The 22,968-nt window shown below is 43.1% G+C and overlaps 1 protein-coding gene across 1 annotated transcript in view; it reads right to left on the minus strand.

Annotated features, from left to right (window-relative positions):
* Positions 1 to 39: 39 nt before the first annotated feature.
* Positions 40 to 22,968, minus strand: part of LOC121856773 (hemicentin-1-like) — a 36,652-nt gene continuing 13,723 nt past the window's right edge. Inside the window, exons 2-6 of the mRNA XM_042352469.1 lie at positions 13,266 to 13,605; positions 1,908 to 2,098; positions 1,559 to 1,703; positions 1,307 to 1,458; positions 40 to 260 (exon numbers count right to left, since the gene is read on the minus strand). Coding sequence (XP_042208403.1) covers positions 40 to 260; positions 1,307 to 1,458; positions 1,559 to 1,703; positions 1,908 to 2,098; positions 13,266 to 13,605 — 1,049 coding nt within the window. The remainder of the gene's footprint in view (positions 261 to 1,306; positions 1,459 to 1,558; positions 1,704 to 1,907; positions 2,099 to 13,265; positions 13,606 to 22,968) is intronic.

Here is a 22,968-nt window from a genome sequence, read left to right on the forward strand (position 1 = left end):
ACAGACGGACAAAAACGACTCCTCTATCGTGCCTGTAGACTAGAGTAATGGAAACATACAGTAAACAGCTGAGTAAAACAAAGGCGCTATACACTCGCCAGAAACAAGTTCGAAGACTCGCCTGAGGGAAGTAGGGAGGGTGTGGCCGTTCCTCTGCCAAATAATGGAGGGCGCCGGGTAGCCTCCTGCAGGACACCACAGCCTCACGTCCTCCCCAGACACCGCCGTCACGTTGGCCATAGCGCGTACGAAGGGTGGACCTGTAGGAGTGGTGGTGGTGATGTAGTGCTGTGTTGTAAAGGGAGGGTGAGGGGTGGGGGGAGTGAGGGGGTTAGAGGGTGAGGGGGGGGGGGGGGGGGGGGGGGGGGGGGGGGTGAGGGGGTGTCTACCGTGGTGAAGTGCTGTAGTAAGTGTACTGTAGTCTGGATCTGACCAAAATAACACTCGACTTTTTTTTTTTGTAAATATTATGTGACAGCCAAAGCCAAAAAATCTTGAATATAGTCACACTAACTACACTGTGTCACATGTACCTGCACACATGACCACTATAAAAACAATATGTCACCTACACCCTATCCTCTTGGCTCTCCAGACAATAAAAATGAAACACAGATTATCAAGATTTAAAACTTTTTCACTGTATTTCATGTTAACATTTAAACACAATAAAACTTCTTAGGAAACAAAACTTTAAAATTAACCACAGTAAAGGTTAGGAAGGCCAACAAAAACTTACTTGGATGGGCTATGCCAAAAAAAAAAAATCTTGATCTTTTTTAAATAAGTCTGTATGTCGGTCGTGTAGGTAAACAGTTGCCACCAGCCAGAACACATTTAATATGATGCATCAGACAATCACTATAGACACACAAAAAACATTTCATTTATCGCTGTAAAAGAGAGAGACAGTCAGGAGGACACAACGGCCCGCCACTATAGTCACTGATTGAAGGTTCTCATTTGTAAAGGTCAACACGCATCCACGCCGCCACAGTCTTATCACACTCCATAATGACAGCACAAAGGAAAGCTGATGGCATGGTTTTCCTTTTTCACTAAACAATATTCTCTACTACGATGGCGCTGTAAAGATGATTATTTGGTGAGTGTCCTGTGTGTGTGCTGCCGCCAACACAGAGGAGGTGGGACAAAAGGCAGTGTGGGGGTGGGGGGTTGAACCGGAAGGGCGAGGAGGGTGAATGGGTACGGGAAGAGGTGGAGGGAGAATTGGTAGGGTGGTGGGGGGAGTTGGGTGAATCGGAAGAGTGACCGCAGCAGAGTACTCGTATGTGAGGTGCGTTACCGTAGACATTGAGCCTGGCGGAGTGGGCGACGGAGCCTTGGGTGTTGGAGGCGGTGCAGGTGTAGAGGCCGCCCTCCCGCCCCGTCACCGAGCTCAGGTTCACTTGGCTCACCACCTCCCCCAGCGCCGCCCTGAAGCTCCCCACACTCGTCCTGTTGGGGAGGAGACAGCTGAGAGACTGTTGAGAGACGGGGAGACGTTAGGAGGTCCTCGTGGTGATCTGAAGAAGGATAGGAGGGGCTAGTGACCTACCTGAGGGAGGGCAGGAGAGGCTGGTGATCGCGGGTCCAGGTGATAACAGGTGCAGGGGTGCCCACGGCCGAGCACTTGAGGGATACAGGTGACCCCGGGGACACCGTCTGCTCGATAGGCGTGTACCGCAGCTGAGGCACCGAGTCTGTGGGTGGGGGAGAGTGTGGGTGGTTAGGAGACGCCGTGGGCGGGAGAGAGAGACAGAGATAAAGAGAGACAGAGAGAAATAGAGAGAAGGAATACATTGTCAACATCTAAACAGAAAATACTACCTGTATGTGTGTGTGTGTGTGTGTGTGTGTGTGTGTGTGTGTGTGTGTGTGTGTGTGTGTGTGTGCGTATTGTTTACCTTGTCGAGCATAAGGGTTGAGTCCCAGATCACGGGAGGGTCGCTTGAGGTCACCACCCGCCCGCTTGTGGGTGGCAGAGTTGAGCCGCCTATGGGTGGTATGACGACTTCGATCTACCTGCCGTGGGTGACCAGGTGAGGAACGGGTGATCACGTCCCTGGTGGCCTTGTTGTCCTCGCTGCTGCTATACCTGCCGAAGAAAAATAATTACCTGTGTATAAGGGGAATATTAATAGTGTGACAACCAAATCTCAGACAGGTAATCTTCCCTGTCTGTCTTTCGCGTCTGTGTGGAGGCTCATGAGGGAGGAACAAAGAGGGAGGGAACACAGTGGGAGGAACACAGAAGGAGGGAACACAGTGGGAGGGAACACATAAGGAGGAACACAGAGATGAACATAGTCAGAACTCTTACCAAAACACCGAGACAATAACAAAATATCCACAACCTTTAGTGGAGATCAGTGAACTAACCCCTTGTGTATGGTGTCGCCTCTGAGCTGAATAAAAAAATCATCTAGCGTAAACCAAATAACAAATTAAAAGTGGCGTCCCCGTAGTGAAGGGGCGAAACTCTTTAACTTTCAATATCTATGTCGCTGTGACTCATAGGAATGTGGTTTTCAATGTGTATGTGTGTGTGTGTGTGTGTGTGTGTGTGTGTGTGTGTGTGTGTCATGGGGGAACGTGAAGGGAGTGTCAGAACCCGGACATGTCAACACAGACACAGACAGACAGACATTCCATACAGACACGCCCATTGATAACACACACACACACACACACACACACACACACACACACACACACACACACACATAATAAACCCCCCTTGGTCCTCCTCTCTCGCTTTATTGAATCACCATCAACGCTAAAGTTACCGACCACCAATTTCTCGACCTTCATTCTCTCGTAATTGGGTTTTGTCGAGAGTTTGACCCCGCAGGTAAAGGTTAGGGAGCTGATCTACTGTCCCTCTTACCTGTCATCACCTGTCCTTCTGTCTCCAGGGAGACGGGAGGAAGTAGTTCGAGGTACTGTCGGGTAGTAGTGGATGGTGATTTGGGAAGTGTCGGGTGATAATGTGTGGGGAAGTACCAGATGATGGTGGTAATGGTGGTGGGATAGTGGTAGTGGGTGGTGGTGATGGTTGTAGGTGGTGATGGTGGAGGATGGGGGGGTGCAGGGGCAGTAGTAAGAAGCAGTGATGGTAGTAGTAGTCAGTGATGGTCAAGAGGGAAGTAGAATATACCTTGTACAATAGTTGTTATGGAAGTATCGATAAAGTAGTAATAGTAATCGAGGGGGAGGGGGGGGGCGGTACCTAGTAACATAATACCAGATGAAATTACCGATTGAAAATACAAATTAATAAATAATGAGAAAAAAAGCTCAATAAAACCCCACTAGGCGACCTTACTGCTGTTGCCCTCTTGCCGAGTCATATTATTTTTTCGATATTTATTACTTTTTTATCACTCAAAAATATTCAACAAAATATTACTACACAAATAAAACAAATTCTAAATTGAAAGGATCTAAAAAATATTGTTACCGTCTGGACCATTAAGTGTTTTTTTAACTCATTTATTTTTCACTGAACACAAAGTTTATTTCACTTTCCGATTTTCGATGTCTGTCTGTCTCTCTGTCTCTGTCTGTCTGTCTGTCTGTCTGTCTGTTAGTCTTTTGTCTGTTTTTTTGCCGTTTTGTCTATCTGTCATTTTATGTTTTTCTATATGTCTGTCTGTATATCTATCCATCCAACCCCTCATCCATCTAACCACCCCCTCATCCATCCACCTGTCTGTCTGTCTGTCTCTCGGTCGTCCAATAAAACCTGTCTACTCAGTGCCCAAAAATCCTTTAGGTGTTTACAGCCAGTGTTGATCTGACTGGTGGAAGCTTCAGGTGAGGTCGTCTGGTAATGGCTTTTGAACGTCTGGTGAATGGGTTAATAGATGGTGAATATTGGTGAACGCATAGTGAACGTCTGTTGAGTGAATGGTGAACGACAGCCGAGTTTATGGTTGGTGAACGTCTCGTAAATTTCTGATGAACGGCTGATTAATGGTTTCATATGATGAGAGTTTAGGGAACGGCTTGTGAGTGGTTAGTTAATTGACTGGTGAACGTCTACTAAACGCCTGGTGAACGTCTAGTAAACGCCTGGTGAACGGCTGAAAGGAATGTAAACACAATGGGCGCCGACAAATGGGCAACGAGACGTGAGCGAGATAATAAAGAACAGACGAACGGCGGTGAAAATATTGGATGGGGGAGAAAAGATATGTACAGAGAGAGAGAGAGAGAGAGAGAGAGAGGCAAGATAGACAGACAGACAGAGAAAAAAGTAAGAAAGACAAACATGAAAGAAACGTACAAACAGAACAGAACAGAAACAAGGAAACATCAGTAGTTTTATGTTGCAACTCGAACAAAAAAAGAAAAACTATTGTATTGTTTATTCTGTCTAAAATTTAAATACATAAAAGTAAATATAAATACAATGTTTCACTGAATATATGAAAGATTTACAGCAACAGAGAGAGAGAGAGAGAGAGAGAGAGAGAGAGAGAGAGAGAGAGAGAGAGAGAGAGAGAGAGAGAGGATTGTCAGTGATGAAAAATGAATAAATCCTACACGGAAAATACAGTAATGTGTGGAGGACCCAAATTCGCCGCAAACAAAGTGAGTGAGTGAGTGGGTGAGTGTGTGTTCCATTCCATAGGTTTTACTTAACCAAACGTTTACTCAGGGAATAAAATTACTTATGAGGTAAAACAATTAAAGGTGATGGTTGGTGTTGGTTGTCCAAGAGGTAAACTTGTGGTGTAGGTCAGGTCACCCCTAGATGGACACCTTCACCGACCCTGGCTGGAGGATCACTCATCACATTCTGCTAATACTTCCTGAAGTTTTTGCTGTGTGGTGGAGTCGAGTGTCACCTGACCAAACTGAGTAGTGATTTTTTTTATACATCTGTGTGTGGCCGTATCATGTGCTGCCTGAGGTAGTCTTGTTAAGCCGTACTTTTTAATTTTAGAGTAAATATTTTTGTATACGATAATACAAGATTGTTGGTTGAGGTGGCGCGTCCTCCCAGCCAGCCAGCCAGTCAGCCACCCGGAGAGAGACGTGCCATAAAAAATAACAAGGTTTGTATACTTCTGAAATATCTCTCAAATCTCTTTTCATTTTGTCTCTTGAATATTTCTCTAAATCAGATCCACATAACGTAGTCCAACTTATTACTTCTTTTAAAGGTACAGAGTCCATCGTACTCTCATTCGGTCCATTGTACTCTCAGACGGTCGGGAAATAACCACAACAACTTTAATTCTGACAACATTTTAGCTTTATGGACGGTACAAATCCCGTCTCATCTTCATAACATTGTTTTGTGAAAGTGTAAGTGCGGCGAGGGAAAGCCAGCCACACTTTCTTCAATCTCGTCAGCTGGAGAAACAGGGGCCTAACTCCACCACAAATATGACATAAACAAACCCAAACAGAAATTCAATAACCCAAATGTCTCTAGACTGAAAACCCTTTAACCCAGAGGTCCTCATACTGCTTAGTCATCGTCGGGTCGCTAGGCACACGGGGGGGCAATATTTTCCCATTTATTGTTAAGTATTAAAGTCTGATTAATTCTGCAGTAAATATAAGAGTAATATAATATATTTTAATCCCAGTTAATATAGGGACACTACAGAGTTATTATCTTATGGTAATATATCTGTATTTGAGCATAAAACACACCGAGGTAGGAGTGTACAGAACAGTATATCCAATATAACAATTTATCATAACAGTATGTTAGAATAACACGTTATTAATTACACATTTTAGTATCAAAATTGATGTAAAAGTAATTATGGTAATGTTTATTAAATGGACAAGAATTATTCTGGCGTTAAACAATGTCGCTGTTTTTATAGGGTAGGTCACCCTCGTTAATGATGATGTTACCAGGTATTGTCCCTTTGTGGAGTGAAGGTGACACCATGCCATCACTATCACCACTACTATACCATCACTATCACCACCGCACCATCACATCACACTATTACCACACTATCACCACACCATCACCATACCAGCTATCGACGTCACTATATAATAATGACCTTTGACACGACGCTATTCTAAACAACTCCTGACAAAACTGATACGAATAAGTAACTCCTAACAGCATAATAATAATAATAATAATAATAATAATAATAATAATAATAATAATAATAATAATAATAATAATAATAATAATAATAATAATAATAATAATAATAATAAACTTCAATGTATAATAAAAATTCACACAAGGAAATACTAACAGTGTACAGTATTTCAGTTGGTAAAATATAACAAACATTAATATCAAAACACAGAAACGTATAATAAAATATGGAACGAACAGAGGATAATATGGCAGAGGTCCGACTCTCTCTCTCTCTCTCTCTCTCTCAGGATAGCGAGGTGGGAATAAAATATGAAGTCTCTCTCTCACTCTATCTTTAAAATTCTATTCACTGACACTACTTATTAAAACCAACAATGATTCTACCCATTGTAATCTTATTGGTAATTAAGATACGTAATAGGTTTTGTTTTGTTTTTAACGTTTGGAAAGTTTTTAAAGACGCGTATATCGACTCGTAAACATGAGCGTCACCTCACCAACGCCCTCAGGATCAACTACACCGTTTGATGATGTCTTGGGACGAGAGGCTCTCCATGTACACTCTTCCCGAGATTAATCCGATAAAAAGACACAATTTTATTATGTCATTTCAAGGCTTTTACGGTGGCGAAGTGTGTCGGAGGAGGTGTAACGAGTGGGGTGTTATCATCGCTACACTGGATATATATCTCTCATGGTCCACTCTAAAGGGATTACAGTTTCTCCTGGGTTAGGATTCTTGAATGTTTCTTATATTAAACTGGTGACGTAAAAACACATATATATTGATCATTAAACTTTTGGTACAGAAGCTAACTTGTAGATGAAATTAAACTTGACAATAAGTTAGACATATTCTCTCATTTCATGTAAGGAGTTAGATTACATTGTTGACATCTATCAGAGAGCATAACTGTATGGAAGCTTCATCAGGTGTTGTCTAGTCATAGCGTATTGACGTATTTACAACACCTGCTTAAAGACTTTAGTTGAAGCAGAGAAATTAATAATAACATCAACAAGCTTTTCACACAGTTCCACAAAGCATAAATCGGTTAAATACACTTCATCTTATAGTGAATAAACCCAGAGTAATAACACGCGGGTGATGAAAATGAATTACTCCACGGAAACTACTTAATAATAAAGCTCGTTATCCCACCACCGCTCGGGAGTCTTACCCGGGTCTTGACCTCCGGAGGAACTCGTTTCTAGGACGGAGAAGATCATAACTGGAGGAAGATTTTTATCTATGGAGATTTAATGTTTATATTACTCCAATCCTTCTCACCTTCTTCTCCTCCTCCTTCTGCTCCTCCTTCTTCTCCTCCTCCTCCTTCTGCTCCTCCTTCTTCTCCTCCTCCTCCTTCAGCTCCTCCTCCTCCTTCAGCTCCTCCTCCTCCTTCAGTTCCTCCTCCTCCTTCTGCTTCTGCTTCTCATCCTCCTTGACTCTTACATCTCCGTCTTTCCTCACAAACAAAACAAAGTGAACAACATACCACGACGGATTTTCCAGACATCAAAGAATAACTCGAAAAATATAATGCTTGCTTCTAGTGTGAACATAACTCGGGGTATAAATATAAAGCACCGTGTCTTTGTTTTCCCGTGTACTGGTGTTCGCTCTGCTCGGCTACTACTTTGAAGATATGAGATGCGAAATTTAGTATGGAAATGCATACACCCCCCACCCCCCTCCCTCCCTCCCAGAAGTGTCACAAAGGTGGAATTTTGAATGATTCCCCCTCCCCTCTCCCACCCTCCCCCCCCCTCCTGTACACGACCAGTTTTTAACAGGTGATATTTGAGATACTTATTTTTTTTTTGTATTTGTACTTAATTTTAGCCAAGGATGGATATAGGTAAGTGTGTGTGTATGTACTATAGTGACCATCTGTTTACCTGTTGTTAATGGTGATGGAGTGGGTGCTGTTAGTAGTGGTGATAATGATGGTGATAATGATGGTGGTGATGGTTATGATTGGTGGTAATGTTGGTGGTGGTAGTAGTGCTGGTGGTAGTAATAATAATGGTGGTGGTGATGGTAGTGCTCATGGTAGTGATGATGGTAATAGTGGTGATGGTGATAGTAATGGTAGTGATGTTGGTGGTGATGGTGGTAAGTTATTTTTTGAGAACATGACGAGGCCCAGGTAAGTCGCCAGCTCTTTGCCCGTGGTCACATATTGATCGTCAGGAGGAAGCCGCTCTCCACAACGTTCCCAATATAATCTCCCTTTCAGCACTGACAACAATCCTTTCCAGCACTGCAACTCCTTTTGACAACAATCCTTACCAAGAGTGGCAGCATCTCATTCCAGCTGACCTCTCCACCACCTGACCTCCTCCCCACCTGACCTCCTCCCAACACCCTGACCTCCTCCCAGCACCCTGACCTCCTCCCAGCACCTGACCTCCTCCAGCACCTCCTCCCCAGCACCCTGACCTCCTCCCAGCACCCCTGACCTCCTTCCAGCACCTGACTTCCCAGCACCTGGCCTCCTCCACACCCTGACCTCCCTCCCACCCCTGACCTCCTTCAGCACCCCTGACCTCCTCCAGCACCCTGACCTCCTCCTCCAGCACCCTGACCTCCTCCCAGCACCCCTGACCTCCCAACACCCTGACCTCCCAGCACCTGACCTCCCTCCCAGCACCCCTGACCTCCTCCCAGCACCCTGACCTCCTCCCAGCACCCCTGACTACAGTACCAACAACTTATATTCATCTCACAAAGTTGGCCCTTCCATTGTCTCTCATAACCCAAGTTTATGACTAACTGTGTGTGTGTGTGTGTGTGTGTGTGTGTGTGTGTGTGTGTGTGTGTGTGTGTGTGTGTGTGTGTGTGTGTGTGTGTGTGTGTGTGTGTGTGTGTGTGTGTGTATGTGTGTGTGTGTGTGTGTGTGTGTGTGTACCAGGTGTAGTATGGACCCTATGATGTAAATATGAATTAATAAAGGAGAAAAATATAAAAGTAAAATAAATAAATGACCAGAAAGTAGGAATAATATTTGGTGGTGAGAGGCGAGGTGGACCACACAGGGTGGGGGGGGTCACGTCCGGGACTTCCACCTCAAGGGTCATAAAAGGTGTACACTCACTCCTTTACCTGTACTGTGTGTTACTGTGTGTGTGGAAGGGTAAGAGGGAGGGAGGGAGAGTGTGTGAGGACAGGGAAGAAAGTATCAGAAAGGGAGAGAGTATGGTGAGAGGAAGGGAAGTTAGGGGGTTTTTAGTGAAGAGAGAGAGAGAGAGAGAGAGAGAGTGTGTGTGTGTTTGTATGTGAGATTATCTATTTATTTAATCTTACTCTATCATTTTCTTCTTTAAACACCTTTCCTCTCTCTCTCTCTACTATAATCTTCGCATCAGTTACGAGTCTTCACATTCTAAACCACTTTAAAAAAAATTGTAATGTTAATAACTATATGAGACCTGTCTTTTTTCATCAGTGGACAGTAGACGGTGAAGGAGGAATGGGTGAGTGGACAGTAGACAGAATAATGGGGATGGAGGAGGAATGGGTGAGCCTCTCTGCCGCACGAGCCAGTTATTAACGTTCAAGTGGGTAATATCTCAGACCTGTTGACTGATGCGGAGGAACGGCGAGAGGAGGAGAGATAAAGTAGTTCCCTCTCCCTCTTTCTCTCTCTAATACAACTAAGTATCATCTGCATTTCAGCAACAGAGATGAACAGTAGCGACAACAGTAATCACAGCAAAAACGTAAACGATGAAATAACAACAACGGCAACAGAAACAAAAGCAATCAACGGTAATACAATATCATTATCAACAACAGGAGGAGCAGTACCGACATGGATCACAAGACAAACAGTAACACAACAACAGAAACAGCACCAACAGTAGCAACAGTAAGAGAAACAACAGTCAGTAATCCGCAGTGGACGTCCGCGGTGAGGAGGCCCTGGGTCATTACTTAATGTGGGAGTCAAGACGGAAGAAGTCGTCCAGGTGAGCCGCCCCTGCATGTTGATGACCCCGTCGTGTGTTGTAGGAATTTAGCGATTGTAATGTCGATGAGGTTTGCTGTTGTCTGTGGGAGAAAAGATGGGGGAGGGAAGGAGGAGGAAGGAGGAGGAAGGAGGAGGTGGGAGATGGGTAGGAAAGACGAGAGTTAATGAGGTGGTAGAATGGAGAGAAATTGAGAGGGTTGGAGGAAGTTTTGGTGGGGAGGAGGTGGAGTTTATAGGAGATGAGGGGTGTTCTCTGAGGAGGGGTAATAAGTGAGGGAAGATGCATAGAGGAGTTAGGGAGAGGAAGGGGGGGGGAGGGTCAAGTAGTGAGGCAAGGAGGTGAGAGATGGTGGTCTTGATGAGGAGTGAGAGAAGGGTTAGAGATCCTAGGAAGGGAAAAAAGGTGAGGAAGGTTCGGGCGATGGAGGTAACGGTGGTAGGGATTAGAGGAGACGAGGTGGGGGATTGCAGGGAGTGAGAGGAGGAGGAGGAAAGCGATGGAGAGGATTGAGAGGACAGGGGGAGAGATGGAGAGGTTTGTCAGATGAAGAGAAAGAGGAATTCTGTTCAACTTCTCAAACAGTCATAAACACGTCAGCCTCCCAACACCCTCTGACAGGTTGTATATATGACAACAACTCGGCCCAAATATATATATATACGACTTGAAGACGACAACATCGACAACAGCGTAATAATTAAGTAAAAACAATTATCGAAATTACGCGCCGAGTTTAATATCCCCAGGTGCTTCTCTACGCTCTTCACACACACACACACACACACACACACACACACACACACACACACACACACACACACACACACACACACACACACACACACACACACACACACACACACACACACACACACACACACACACACACACACACACACACACACACACACACACACACACACACATGGACGAATATTTGATACTCTAAGTGTCTCTCAGTTTATTTTCACTTATTTTTAATTGCTTGATTATTTTACTTGAGAACGAAGACTACGATATTAATTCCTGTATACAAAGTGTAGTGGTGGTGGCTGGTGGTGGGTGACAGAAGTAGTGATGCTAGTAATGGTTGTGGTGAGGAAAGAACACAACAAGGGGTCACGTCTGGCCATCATACACTATCAACATCATTATACAAATAAATAATCACTAAAATTATTCATCTTGGGGTAATAAACATTTGTCCTCCCTCATAAATATAAATGTTTTAATCTTATGTCATCAAATTCCCTTTAAACCTAACTAATAACTTGGGTGTTACGTCTTATGGTATGCCGATAAACGATCTAAGCTCATGTAGGTACGTTGAAACCTCAGTCTTCAACACAGAAAACAAAACACCATCGATAGTCTTCAACAACACTCATATACTGGTTATGGCTGTGAGAGAGAGAGAGAGAGAGAGAGAGAGAGAGAGAGAGGCATAGCGGAATTTCAGCTACTCCTGTATCTCACTACGCTATGTATGAAATCTGAACAACGCGCGGGTGTAGCAGTATGGGGTCCGGCTCCATTCACCATCATACGAAATTCCTAAATTGTACCGCACGTTTCCATAATCGATCAGGGGTTGATAAAACGCTCACGGCATGATCTGGTATATGCTATATTAGATCGATAGCTGGTTGTGAGGCTTTATACCCGAACAATAGATGAACATTGGTTAATCTACAGTAGGTATTGTAACGTGTTTTACGTATTCATAAATTACACAACGATACTGTATTAAAAGCCCAGATTTCGATAATACAGGTACGGATATAAGTAGAGGAGCAGGTATATTAATTTCCATAAAGTTAGGATTTATACAGTGACCGCATCTACCGCCAGTAGTGACCGCATCTACCGCCAGTAGTGACCGCATCGACCACAACCTGACCAGCTCCTGCAGTGAGAGAGATAAAACTGCACAACAAACCACTGATAAGGAAAACAAAGGTAACCCGGAAATAGCCATAAGCTGCGTTAATGAGGAGCGCGCGGCAAGCTTGGGTAAGGTTACACTGAGACCCAGGTGTTGCTTCAGGCGGGCAGCTAAGCCGACATTCTATGATGGACAAAAGAGACCGGGTAGATGATTTACTATATTAAAACCTGACTTAACTAACTATAATCTGACTTAACTATAATCAGACAACTATACTCCGACTTAACATATTCAAACAACTATAATCAGACTTAAATATAATCGGACTTAACTATAATCTGACGACTATATTCTGACTTGACTATATTCTGACTTAACTAACAATAACCAGACTTATCTCTAAAATAATACTGGATTAGATTAAGTTTTTGTCTTATATACACTTCAAATACCAGGGTTATTATTTTTCATGTGTGGAATCTCAGTGTAAAGGGCGTTTGTTTATGACTTTCCTATCATTCACATTTCATCCCACTCGGCGCCACACACCTTCCCGGCCATCTCATATGATACCCTCACCAACAGCAGGTCGGTCTGTGAGTCCCGTGGCTGCCTGCACTAACACAAAATCACAGGCAATCAATGTTGTGTAAAAACTTGACGAGGCCACCCTAAGGATTTTTTGTCCCTCACGAATAACCATCCAGTGAAGACTCCCCTCCCTCTGGTGTATAGTGGCTCAGGATATACACATGACCTTGGTGTATATCTGTTCTGTATACTGCAACTCCACATTGTTCACGAATATACGTAAATATACCACAGTCTCTATACACTACTAAGCTTCGTCTTTGTATATGAGAGAGTCCAGTAAGTTTTTTCTTCTTTGTATATTTTTTTACGAGAGATATTTTTTTTTTATTCCTGCTCATCAGTGCAAGTTGAGATGAGGACGTGTCTTTTTTTAGGGTGAGTGATGATGCTGCGTCTCCTGGCTGATGCTGGTGAGAGAGAGAGAGTACTACAGTGTGTATCAGGATCACTACACTCCCTTGCTCACGGTAAAATTCAACCTCTGATGAAACACTGAGTAAGTCTCTCTGTTATAGAACTTTTTAAAGTGTTCATATCAAGGCTTTAAAGTTGACACGATGCTAGTTTTGTAACGTGAGTGAGTGAGTGAGTGAGTGAGTGAGTGTGTTCATTGTCTCTTTCTCACGACTTTGTTATCATCACTAGAGTTCTGAACGCCACTCCTTCATGACCAAAATGACACAGGTGAGAGTTAATCAGTTAGGTACTTACCGTGTGCCCAGATGCTGTAGCTGCTGTCGGGATGTTAGCTTGATGGGGTTGTTAGAAAGTTGTGGTAGAAACAGTAGTTGTTGCAGCGGTAGTGGTGGTGTTAATTTGCTGGGGCTGTTGGCAGGACGTGTGGAAAACTGTGGTAGTTGTGGTGGACGTGATTGCATTTGATTCTGTGGAAGTATGTGGCTATCTGACCAAACCCGGGTCTCTGGTAGTGGCTGTGGTTGAGTCTGTGGTTGTGTTGGTGGTTGTGTATATGAGATGAACGTCTGCCTGGGGGTAAAGAACACCACCACATCTCCAGGCAGTGGCGACTCATCATCTACACCCACGTCATCTGTAAAGACAAAATTAAATAATCAGAGAAGAAATAAACCCCCACAGTACTTGAAGTAAATTAACAGGAGCTACCAACCACATAAAATAATTCCCCTGATGAGTGACCGTAGTTTGTCAGAGGAAACACGTGATGTGGTAATATAATGGATATTCATTTAATTTATGTATTATATTTCAGAACAAGTTTGTAATTACAGTTAGTTAAACATAATACTGTGTGAGGTGTGTCAACGTGTTACCTGAGTCTACCTGATGGAGTTTTTATTTTATTGTTATTTACTGAACCAAAATTATATTCAACCCTTTAACCCAGCCAAATATATCCTCTTGACCACGTATATTGGAACCTCGTTGATTATAACACGAAAAGGTTTAACAATAATAACCTATAAAGACTATTTTGATGTTTCTTTAAGTTATAATTTGTTCTTTATGTTAAAAAGCGAATAAAAAACCACTTTAAAATATCTGGTCTTAAATTGTTGTGTGTGGTACTTCATCCAGGCCCAAGACACCCTCATAGATCTGACGAAGGAAGGGACAGAACCTCCTAACCTGGTGGCCTCTATCCCTCACCAGGAGTAGGTGTAGGAGTGAGGGAAGAATGAGAGGTGGGGGGAAGGGTGAGGGATAGGTGAGGGAGAGGTCATGGAAGGGTGAGGGAGAGGTCATGGAAGGGTGAGGGAAGGGTGAGGGAGAGGTGAGGACTGCAGTGGACGCACCATTTAGGGCAGGGAGGGAGGTGAGAGAGGAGGCTTGTCAAACACACCTCCTTCCACTTGGTCGCTTCAGGTAACGAGGCTCCACACACCATCACACCACACTACCACACACGCCACATCACCACACCGCGCCACACAAACACATCACACCACACTACCACACCATGACTCACTGTCACACCACGACACACCACGCCACAATACCACACCACACCACACACCATGCCTCACTATCACACCATGCCACACCACGCCTCATTACCACATCGCGCCACATTATCACACCACACCATAGTACCACACCATGCCACAGTACCACGCAGCACTACCACACCATGCCACAGTACCACGCAGCACTACCACACCATGCCTCAGTACTACACCACGCCACACTACCGCACCACGCCACACTACCGCACCACATTGAAAGATTGATGATGAGGTGTCAAGGGGGCGAGAGAGAGAGAATGAGGGAGTGTAAGCCTGCCACACTATACTTACCTCCCTCCCTGACCCTCCCTGACCCTCCCTCCCAGACCCTCCCTCCCTGACCCTCCCTCCCTGACCCTCCCCTCTGCACTTTTCTTCACCCCTACTACCTGATTATTCCCATCTTTATTCCTTCGTCTCTAACACCCTGCTTCCTCTAGAGACTCTCAGCCCGACCCAAAGCCCTTCATAGTCTGAGGTCGAGCCTGAGCAAAGAGGGGCTTCCGGCGGTCCAGTCCTCAGCCCTCAGCCCTTGGGGAAACAACGAAGCCTAAAAAAAAACTTTCCTTCCTCCCCTCTCTACTCCCTCACCACCTCTATCCTTCCCCTCCCTCCTTCCTTCCTTCCTTTCCTTGTTCCCTCCCCCATTTCCTCTACGCCCTCCCTCTTCTCCCTCACCAGCTCCTCCAAGGTTCTAACGCCCATTACAGGGAGGTACTGAGCGTTAACAAGTACACGAGGGTGCGACTACACTCTTACCCTAACTACACCTTCATTACTCTCACCACTCACACAGTCGCTACACGCACACAGTCGCTACACTCACACAGTCGCTACACTCACACAGTCGCTACACGCACACAGTCGCTACACACAGCACACAGTCGCTACACACTCACACAGTCGCTACACTCACACAGTCGCTACACTCACACAGTCGCTACACGCACACAGTCGCTACACGCACACAGTCGCTACACGCACACAGTCGCTACACGGACACAGTCGCTACATTTTCACGACCAACTCCAGTTCAGTATGAGGTGAGGAATGAAGCAACGAAGCAATAAATAAAGCAACTGAACGAAAAATGAAGCAACGGAGCGAGATGTGAAGCAATGTAGCGAGAAATAAAGCAATGGAGCAAGAAATGATGTAATGAATCGAGAAATGAAACACCGAAACCAAAAAAAAAAAATAATGAATTGACGGAAATAGGAATGAAGCAATGGAATAGAATGAAACACAGGGCCGATAGTTGAAGCAACGAAGCGAAAATAAAGCAACTTGGTAAAAAATGAAGCAACAACAACAAAACCAGTAATAATAATAATAATAATAATAATAATAATAATAATAATAATAATAATAATAATAATAATAATAATAATAATAATAATAATAACAAAAGCAGCAACAATAAAAATAACAATAATAACAACGACAATAACAATAATAACAACGACAATAACAATAATAACAATACTAATAACAGTAACAATAACAACAACTCACAACCCCACAAACAACTTCTAACCAATAGATATATATCGTTCCCTCAGATCTCTCAAACAGCCAGTCATCAGCCGAGTTCCTATCACCAAGAACCAGTCATCAGCCGAGCTCCCATCACCAAGAACCAGTCATCAGCCGAGCTCCTATCACCAAGAACCAGTCATCAGCCGAGCTCCCATCACCAAGAACCAGTCATCAGCCGAGCTCCCATCACCAAGAACCAGTCATCAGCCGAGCCCCCATCACCAAGAACCAGTCATCAGCCGAGCTCCCATCACCAAGAACCAGTCATCAGCCGAGCTCCCATCACCAGGAATTATCATGACAGGACCCGGAATTAAAGAAGTATCGGTTTATCTCTCTGATCACGAATTATGAGGATAACTTACGTGACCAGGAATTATTGAGCCATAAGTTAACATCCTGAGACACGACCGGGAGGGTGTGTGGGCGAGCCAGGGATATCAGTTTTAGTTTCCATTAATTTCAAGAATGATTAATTGGTGATGTTTCAATTTTGTGTTTTTTTTTGGTGAGTTTTGATGTTCTGTCAGGATGTATTGTAAACTTGCTCAGAAATAAAGTATCTTGATGATTTTGTGTGAGACAATGTGACAACGGACGAAGGATATTGACAACCCTACCGAGACAACGAGTGTTACATTCTGAAATTCATCGGTCTCTTCCGTATAGATGCCCTTTAGAAGCGAGTTACTAACCTACTATAACCTAACATTAACCTAATATTAACCTAACCTAATCTAAGTATATTTTAATTATGTTACGATAATAAACAACATAATAAATGAAACAAATTGTGCCACGCATGAACTAATTTCTATTAAATCAAAGTCATTAAAAAAGTTATCCATATTTATCAAAACCGTCATTTGTGTTGTAAGGTTTAATTGCAATATTACCCTTGTTTAACCACACACACACACACACACACACACGTAATTATCGCCAGCAAGAACAGAGTTACTAAAACATAATATTTACTGATAAACTCTCATACTTAATCTTCCTTCATCAACAGAGTCCCATAGGGTAAAATATACGTTATAAATAATATATTTAACAAACTATAGTTAGTTCGTCATATAATATGTCTGTTCATTATCATAATATAATGAAAAATGAGACATAACGACTGGGAGTTTTATTGAAGGAAGGAATCATTGTATACACGGCGCCTGTATGTGTCGGGTGAAGGAGTTATAAGGTAGTGAAACACTCTAATGTTTATGTGTGTATTGTGAAACATTATTAAACAACAAAGGAGTTTTATGAAGGACTTACTGTCATAATGGTCGGCCGCCTCAGGTGATGTTTTCCTTAATGAGCTGCATATATATATATATATATATATATATATATATATATATATATATATATATATATATATATATATATATATATATATATATATATATATATATATATATATATATATATATATATATATATAGGTTGTGTTACAGCGCTTACACGTACAAATATAGATTATGGAAGACTGGAGTTAAGATGGAATTCTGGCACTAAATTAAATCAACAGCTTTTTGTTTTTATTAACAAATCTGTGTTGAAGATTACACGAACTGAAACTCGGGGATATAATTCATGTAAAAAATCTACAAATATTTTAACGTAAACTGACTGAAAAATAAAAACATCCATAGAAGAATTATCAGATACTAAGTTAGTATTTGTTAAGGCTTTGTTTTGAATCTTTACTATACAAACGACGATGAATTCCTCAGGCAAATCCACTAGTCAAAATTAACGTAGCTGAGGAGAAAAATTAATTGTTAATCTTGAATAAATCGGAGTAAATTATTTCCGTCCTTCTCTGAGAACTTACATCTGGCGTTTAAATAAGTAAATGAAAGAAAATAAGAAGGTGGAGTCCAGAGAGAGTAGGTGTGATGTATAGTGATGTTTCTAAGTCTGTCTCTCTGTCTGTCTGTCTGTCTGTCTCTGTCTGTTCATCCGTCCGTCCATTCATCCATCCATCCATCTATCTGTCTATTTACCTATCTATCTATCTATCAACGTGATTAAATAATACATCACAGTGTGGACAGTATCGAAACAGAATCAAGAATCGTGTAAACTTACATGACTTATACAAGTCTGAAGTGACGTCATGTCTGCTCTGTTTATAACTGCTGTGACAGGTGTAACTGGCAGTCTAATTACACCTGACCATCTTGTTTGTGAGATAATGGTCATTTACACAACAACAACAACAACTACACTCGCTTTACCATTCACATGTTACAACAATACTAAACAAGAAGCTTATGACAGTGACCTTGATCTCATCTGTCCTTAAGAATCAATAGGTATTTGTGTATTTATAAAGGCAAATTCTTCAGTAAAAAGTTCTTAAAGTTACGAGTTGTAAATATAATTAGGTTAGGTCGAGTTGTAAATATAATTAGGTTAGGTCTAGGTTAGGTTGAAATGAAAATGCAGACAGACAGACAGACAGACAGACAGACAGATACAATAAATATGCTATACCCTTTTATGTCATCAGGGTGTGGGTGCATAAAAACATCCCGAATTGAATAGTAGAGAGAGAGAGAGAGAGAGAGAGAGAGAGAGAGAGAGAGAGAGAGAGAGAGAGAGAGAGAGAGAGAGAGAGAGAGAGACGTGGCCAGAACGGTGCCTTAACTGAGAGATATACAGCGGCTCCCTTCCCTCACTGCCTCTGTGTTATTGTACAGACAGCGACGATGAAATGCAGCGCCGTGACGACCATATATAGCAACATGGGGAGGGAGCTGATGTTATTTTGTTCTGTGATTTTGCTGTGTGTTTGCTGTTGCTTATGGGATTTTGCTGTGTGTTTGCTGTTATTTGTGTGATTTTGCTGCGCTGTGCTATTGCTGCTACACTCGCCATTCTAACACACACACACACACACACACACACGAAATTGGGAATCAGAGTTATGTCTCGTTACCATACTAATGAAGTCCTGTGTTACATCCAGGTTACTGTAGAGGAGTGAGGGAGGTATAGGAGGGGTAAGAGATGAACACATTGGGGGAGTCATTCTCGAAGTAGGACAACAGAGAAAGAATTATTGGTTTATGTTAAGCGGTATGAACTCCACAATGTCATCTACACTGTCGAGGGTGGTGGAGACGATAGCTTCCCTCCTCTGGCTTAAATAAGATACTGTCATATATAAACGTTCTGTTGACTGAGTGAAGTGAACAATGCCTTAGCTGTGGTCCCCGTTATGTTGACTGGGTGAACTGAACAATACTTTAGCTGTGGTCCCGGTTATGTTGACTGAGTGAAGTGAACAATACCTTAGCTGTGGTCCCCGTTATGTTGATTGGGTGAACTGAACAATACTTTAGCTGTGGTCCCCCTTCGAATCAAATTAAGACAGACGAGGTTCATAAAGCTAAGTATGTGAGGAGTTTGTATGTGAACTTTGACAGCGGGACTTGGGGTGATGTATAGAGACCATTATATTGTTTACAGCGATACCTCCATATAACGGACCTCTCTCTCCATATACTCCGTTAAATGGAGGTTTCATATCTAACAGACCCTCGATATAAGAAATATTCCACTCCATGTAGTCCGTTAAATAGAGGTTTTATTAGAGATATATGAATTGAGGACAGTAGAGAGTTACCATGGTTACATCTCCTTAACTTTTACTAGACCAGAGGGTTAAAAGAAGTCTCACGGGGGGGGGTGAGGTGGTTGGAGAGGGGAGGTGGAGAGGGCTGGGGAGGTGAGGGGCTGGGGAGGAGGGAGCTAGGGGAGGTGGAGGGGCTGTGGCAGGTGGGGAGGGAGCTGTGGGAGGTGAGGGAGCTAGGGGGAGGTGGAGGGGCTGGGGAGGTGAGGGGGCTGGGGGAGGTGAGGGGGGCTGGGGAGGTGAGGGGCTGGGGAGGTGGGGAGCTGAGGGGGAGGGGCTGAGGGGCTGTGGGAGGTGAGGGGCTAGGGGAGGCGAGGGGGGCTGGGAGGTGAGGGGTGGGGAGGTGGGGGCTGGGGCTGGGAGGTGAGGGGGCTGTGGGAGAGGGGGGCTGGGGAGGTGAGGGGGCTGTGGGAGGTGAGGGGCTGTGGGGAGGTGAGGGGGCTGTGGGAGCTGTGAGGGGAGGAGGGGCTGTGGGAGGTGGGGGCTGGGGAGGTGAGGGGGCTGTGGGCGGTGAGGGGGGGGCTGTGGGAGGTGGGGGGCTGGGGGAGGTGAGGGGGGCTGTGGGAGGTGAGGGGGCTGTGGGAGGTGAGGGAGCTGGGAGGGGATGAACGTAAATAAAAGTGGAGGTTAAAAGTTGACAAAAGATAAACATTTAGTATAACATTGACGACAATAGTTTGGTTTTGTTAAGTCAACATTGAGAACATTATCCTGAGTAAGCACACACACACACACACACACACACACACACACACACACACACACACACACACACACTAGGTACAGCGTCAAGGTGATACTGGTATAGGCTGTCATTGCTCTTGGCTCACAGGTGTGTTGGCGGGAGAGTTAAGCTTCTTTATTTGTGTTAGAATAAAGTTTAAATTTCTTTTTTCAATCACATGTTTGTTTTGCTGAGTGTCATCATATGTAATTTGGCTTCTGTGTGTGTGTGTGTGTGTGTTTACGTGTACGTTTATGTTCGTGTATGTTGTGTCCGTACATGACAAACCAAGCCAGTACGACGCAGATGACGAAACAGATACAGTAAAGCTATTTATTAATATTATTATTATTATTATTATTATTATTGTTATAACTATTATCACGTAAATATGTAATGAAAACTCGTATCCTCATGGCCGTGGTAACATCATACACCTGGCAGCGCTGCAAGTCGATTCAGGATTTTTTTTCCCAGCGGAAGATATCAAAGACGCGTACATGTTTACCTCTTATATTTTTAGGAGTACTTTTCCTGAAGCAGCGGAAAAGATAGACCTCATATGTAGTGATATTAACTCTAATATATGAAGTTTTGAGGCTGTAAGTCGCTTATTACACTACCTGTGACTGTGGGGGTAGAGTATTGTCTTGGCTCCTGTCTGTCTGTTTGTCTGTGTCTGTCTGTGCATCTGTCTGTCTGTCTTTCACCAGAAACTCTAGAACGGGTTTGCAGATTTCCACCAAGGTCCACGTGATAAACTTTCTGGTGTAAATCGCGCCAGAGTCAATCAAGAGACGTCATGGTGATAATCCTTTTCGGAGTTAAAGAAAACGATAACTTGAGACAGTTCCCAGCGGTAACTATATTAAATTACGGTAACAGCCTCACTACAGAAACGGTTCGCTGGCAGGTTTTGCATCTACTTGAAGGATGTGTGTTTATTTAAGTTTAGAATAGTTTACCTTCTTACCCACTTCGTCATAATGGATATTTAAGAAAACGGTGATGTAGGGAGCCCGCATCTTGTATGGAGGAGTGAAGGCTTCATTTTACAAAACTCCTCGAGGATATATCTTCAAGGCCAAAATGCTATTAAAACTTTTCAAAACTTTTCGTTATATTTTGTTAAATAACAAATTTATTCTCTCAGTGTTTGTTCTGCGAGGAAGATATTTAATTTAGTATTAATTTCTTATTTATCGTTTATTAATATATAACAATTATCAATATTGTAAATAATATATTCTCCTTTTTGATCATATGAAGATTAGCCCCCCAGCCTAAGGTTAACCACCTCCACGCTAACCTAACCTAACCTAACCTAACCCCCAGGTAGCACTAAAATGGTTAATTATCTGGTGAAATAAAATAGGGAGCTAATCTTCAGGTGAGTCTTACTAATTTTTTTTTTATCTAAAGACAATAAAGTACAAAACAAGACTAAAAATCTTCTTCACACACACACACACACACACACACACGCAGAAACACACACACACACACACACACACACACACACACACACACACACACACACACACACACACCTACCTGACACCTGAGTTAATTTAAGCCTTCATCAACAAACACTTTCTCGACTCTCCATGGCAAAGTTTAGTTTAACTCAGGTAATTCGTCCAGATGTGTAATGTATACAATGTCCCGTGGGCGGTGGATTATGTCGCCCACTGTCTGTTTGTTCCTGCTGTCTGTCTGTCTGTCTGTCTGTCTGTCTGTCTGTCTGTCTGTCTCTCTGTCTGATGTGTGTGTGTGTGTGTGTGTGTGTGTGTGTGTGTGTGTGTGTGTGTGTGTGTGTCGATGGTGATGATGATGATGATGATGATAATAACAACGACGATGATGATAATAAATATGGTGATAATGACGACAATGATGATGACGAAGACAATGACGACAATGATGATAATAATGAACTGTCGTCAACGCAGCATCTTGAAGTTGACCAAAAAAAAGAAGAACTGTGACAAGTTAGGAGTTGAAGGCTGATGACGGAGCAGTTTAACTCAGTTGTAATTAAGAGAGGCAGAAAAGTTGGACATTTTTCTTGAGCTAAATCTATAGATGGAAGACTACACGGTTAGCCTCGCACCATTGATTATGTGATGGAAGAGAGGGAGGAAGGGGGGCAGGGAGGGACAGAGGGAGGAAAGGGGGCAGGGAGGGAGAGAGGGAGGGAGGGAGAGAGGTTAGGGAGGAGAGGATTGGAGTAAGGGGAGAGAAGAGAGAGAGAGAGAGAGAGAGAGTAAACTGTTCTTGTTATCATACGTTATTCAAAAGTATTCATGACTTGCCACACTTTTCCTAAAAATCGTTTATAGGGAAAAACAACAAAACTCTATGACCTGACCTGCACCGACACTTGCCACACAACGAGTTCCTTTGCAACACCTACGACAAAATAACTTCTTTAAATATCACCCAGAAATCTTAAACTGCCATCGTAATATAAAAATAAATATAAAATAATAAAAAACCCTGCGATCACTCTTTCAATCT

Source organism: Homarus americanus, unplaced genomic scaffold, assembly GCF_018991925.1.
Source record: "Homarus americanus isolate GMGI-L3 unplaced genomic scaffold, GMGI_Hamer_2.0 scaffold46833, whole genome shotgun sequence".
Taxonomy (NCBI): domain Eukaryota; kingdom Metazoa; phylum Arthropoda; class Malacostraca; order Decapoda; family Nephropidae; genus Homarus; species Homarus americanus.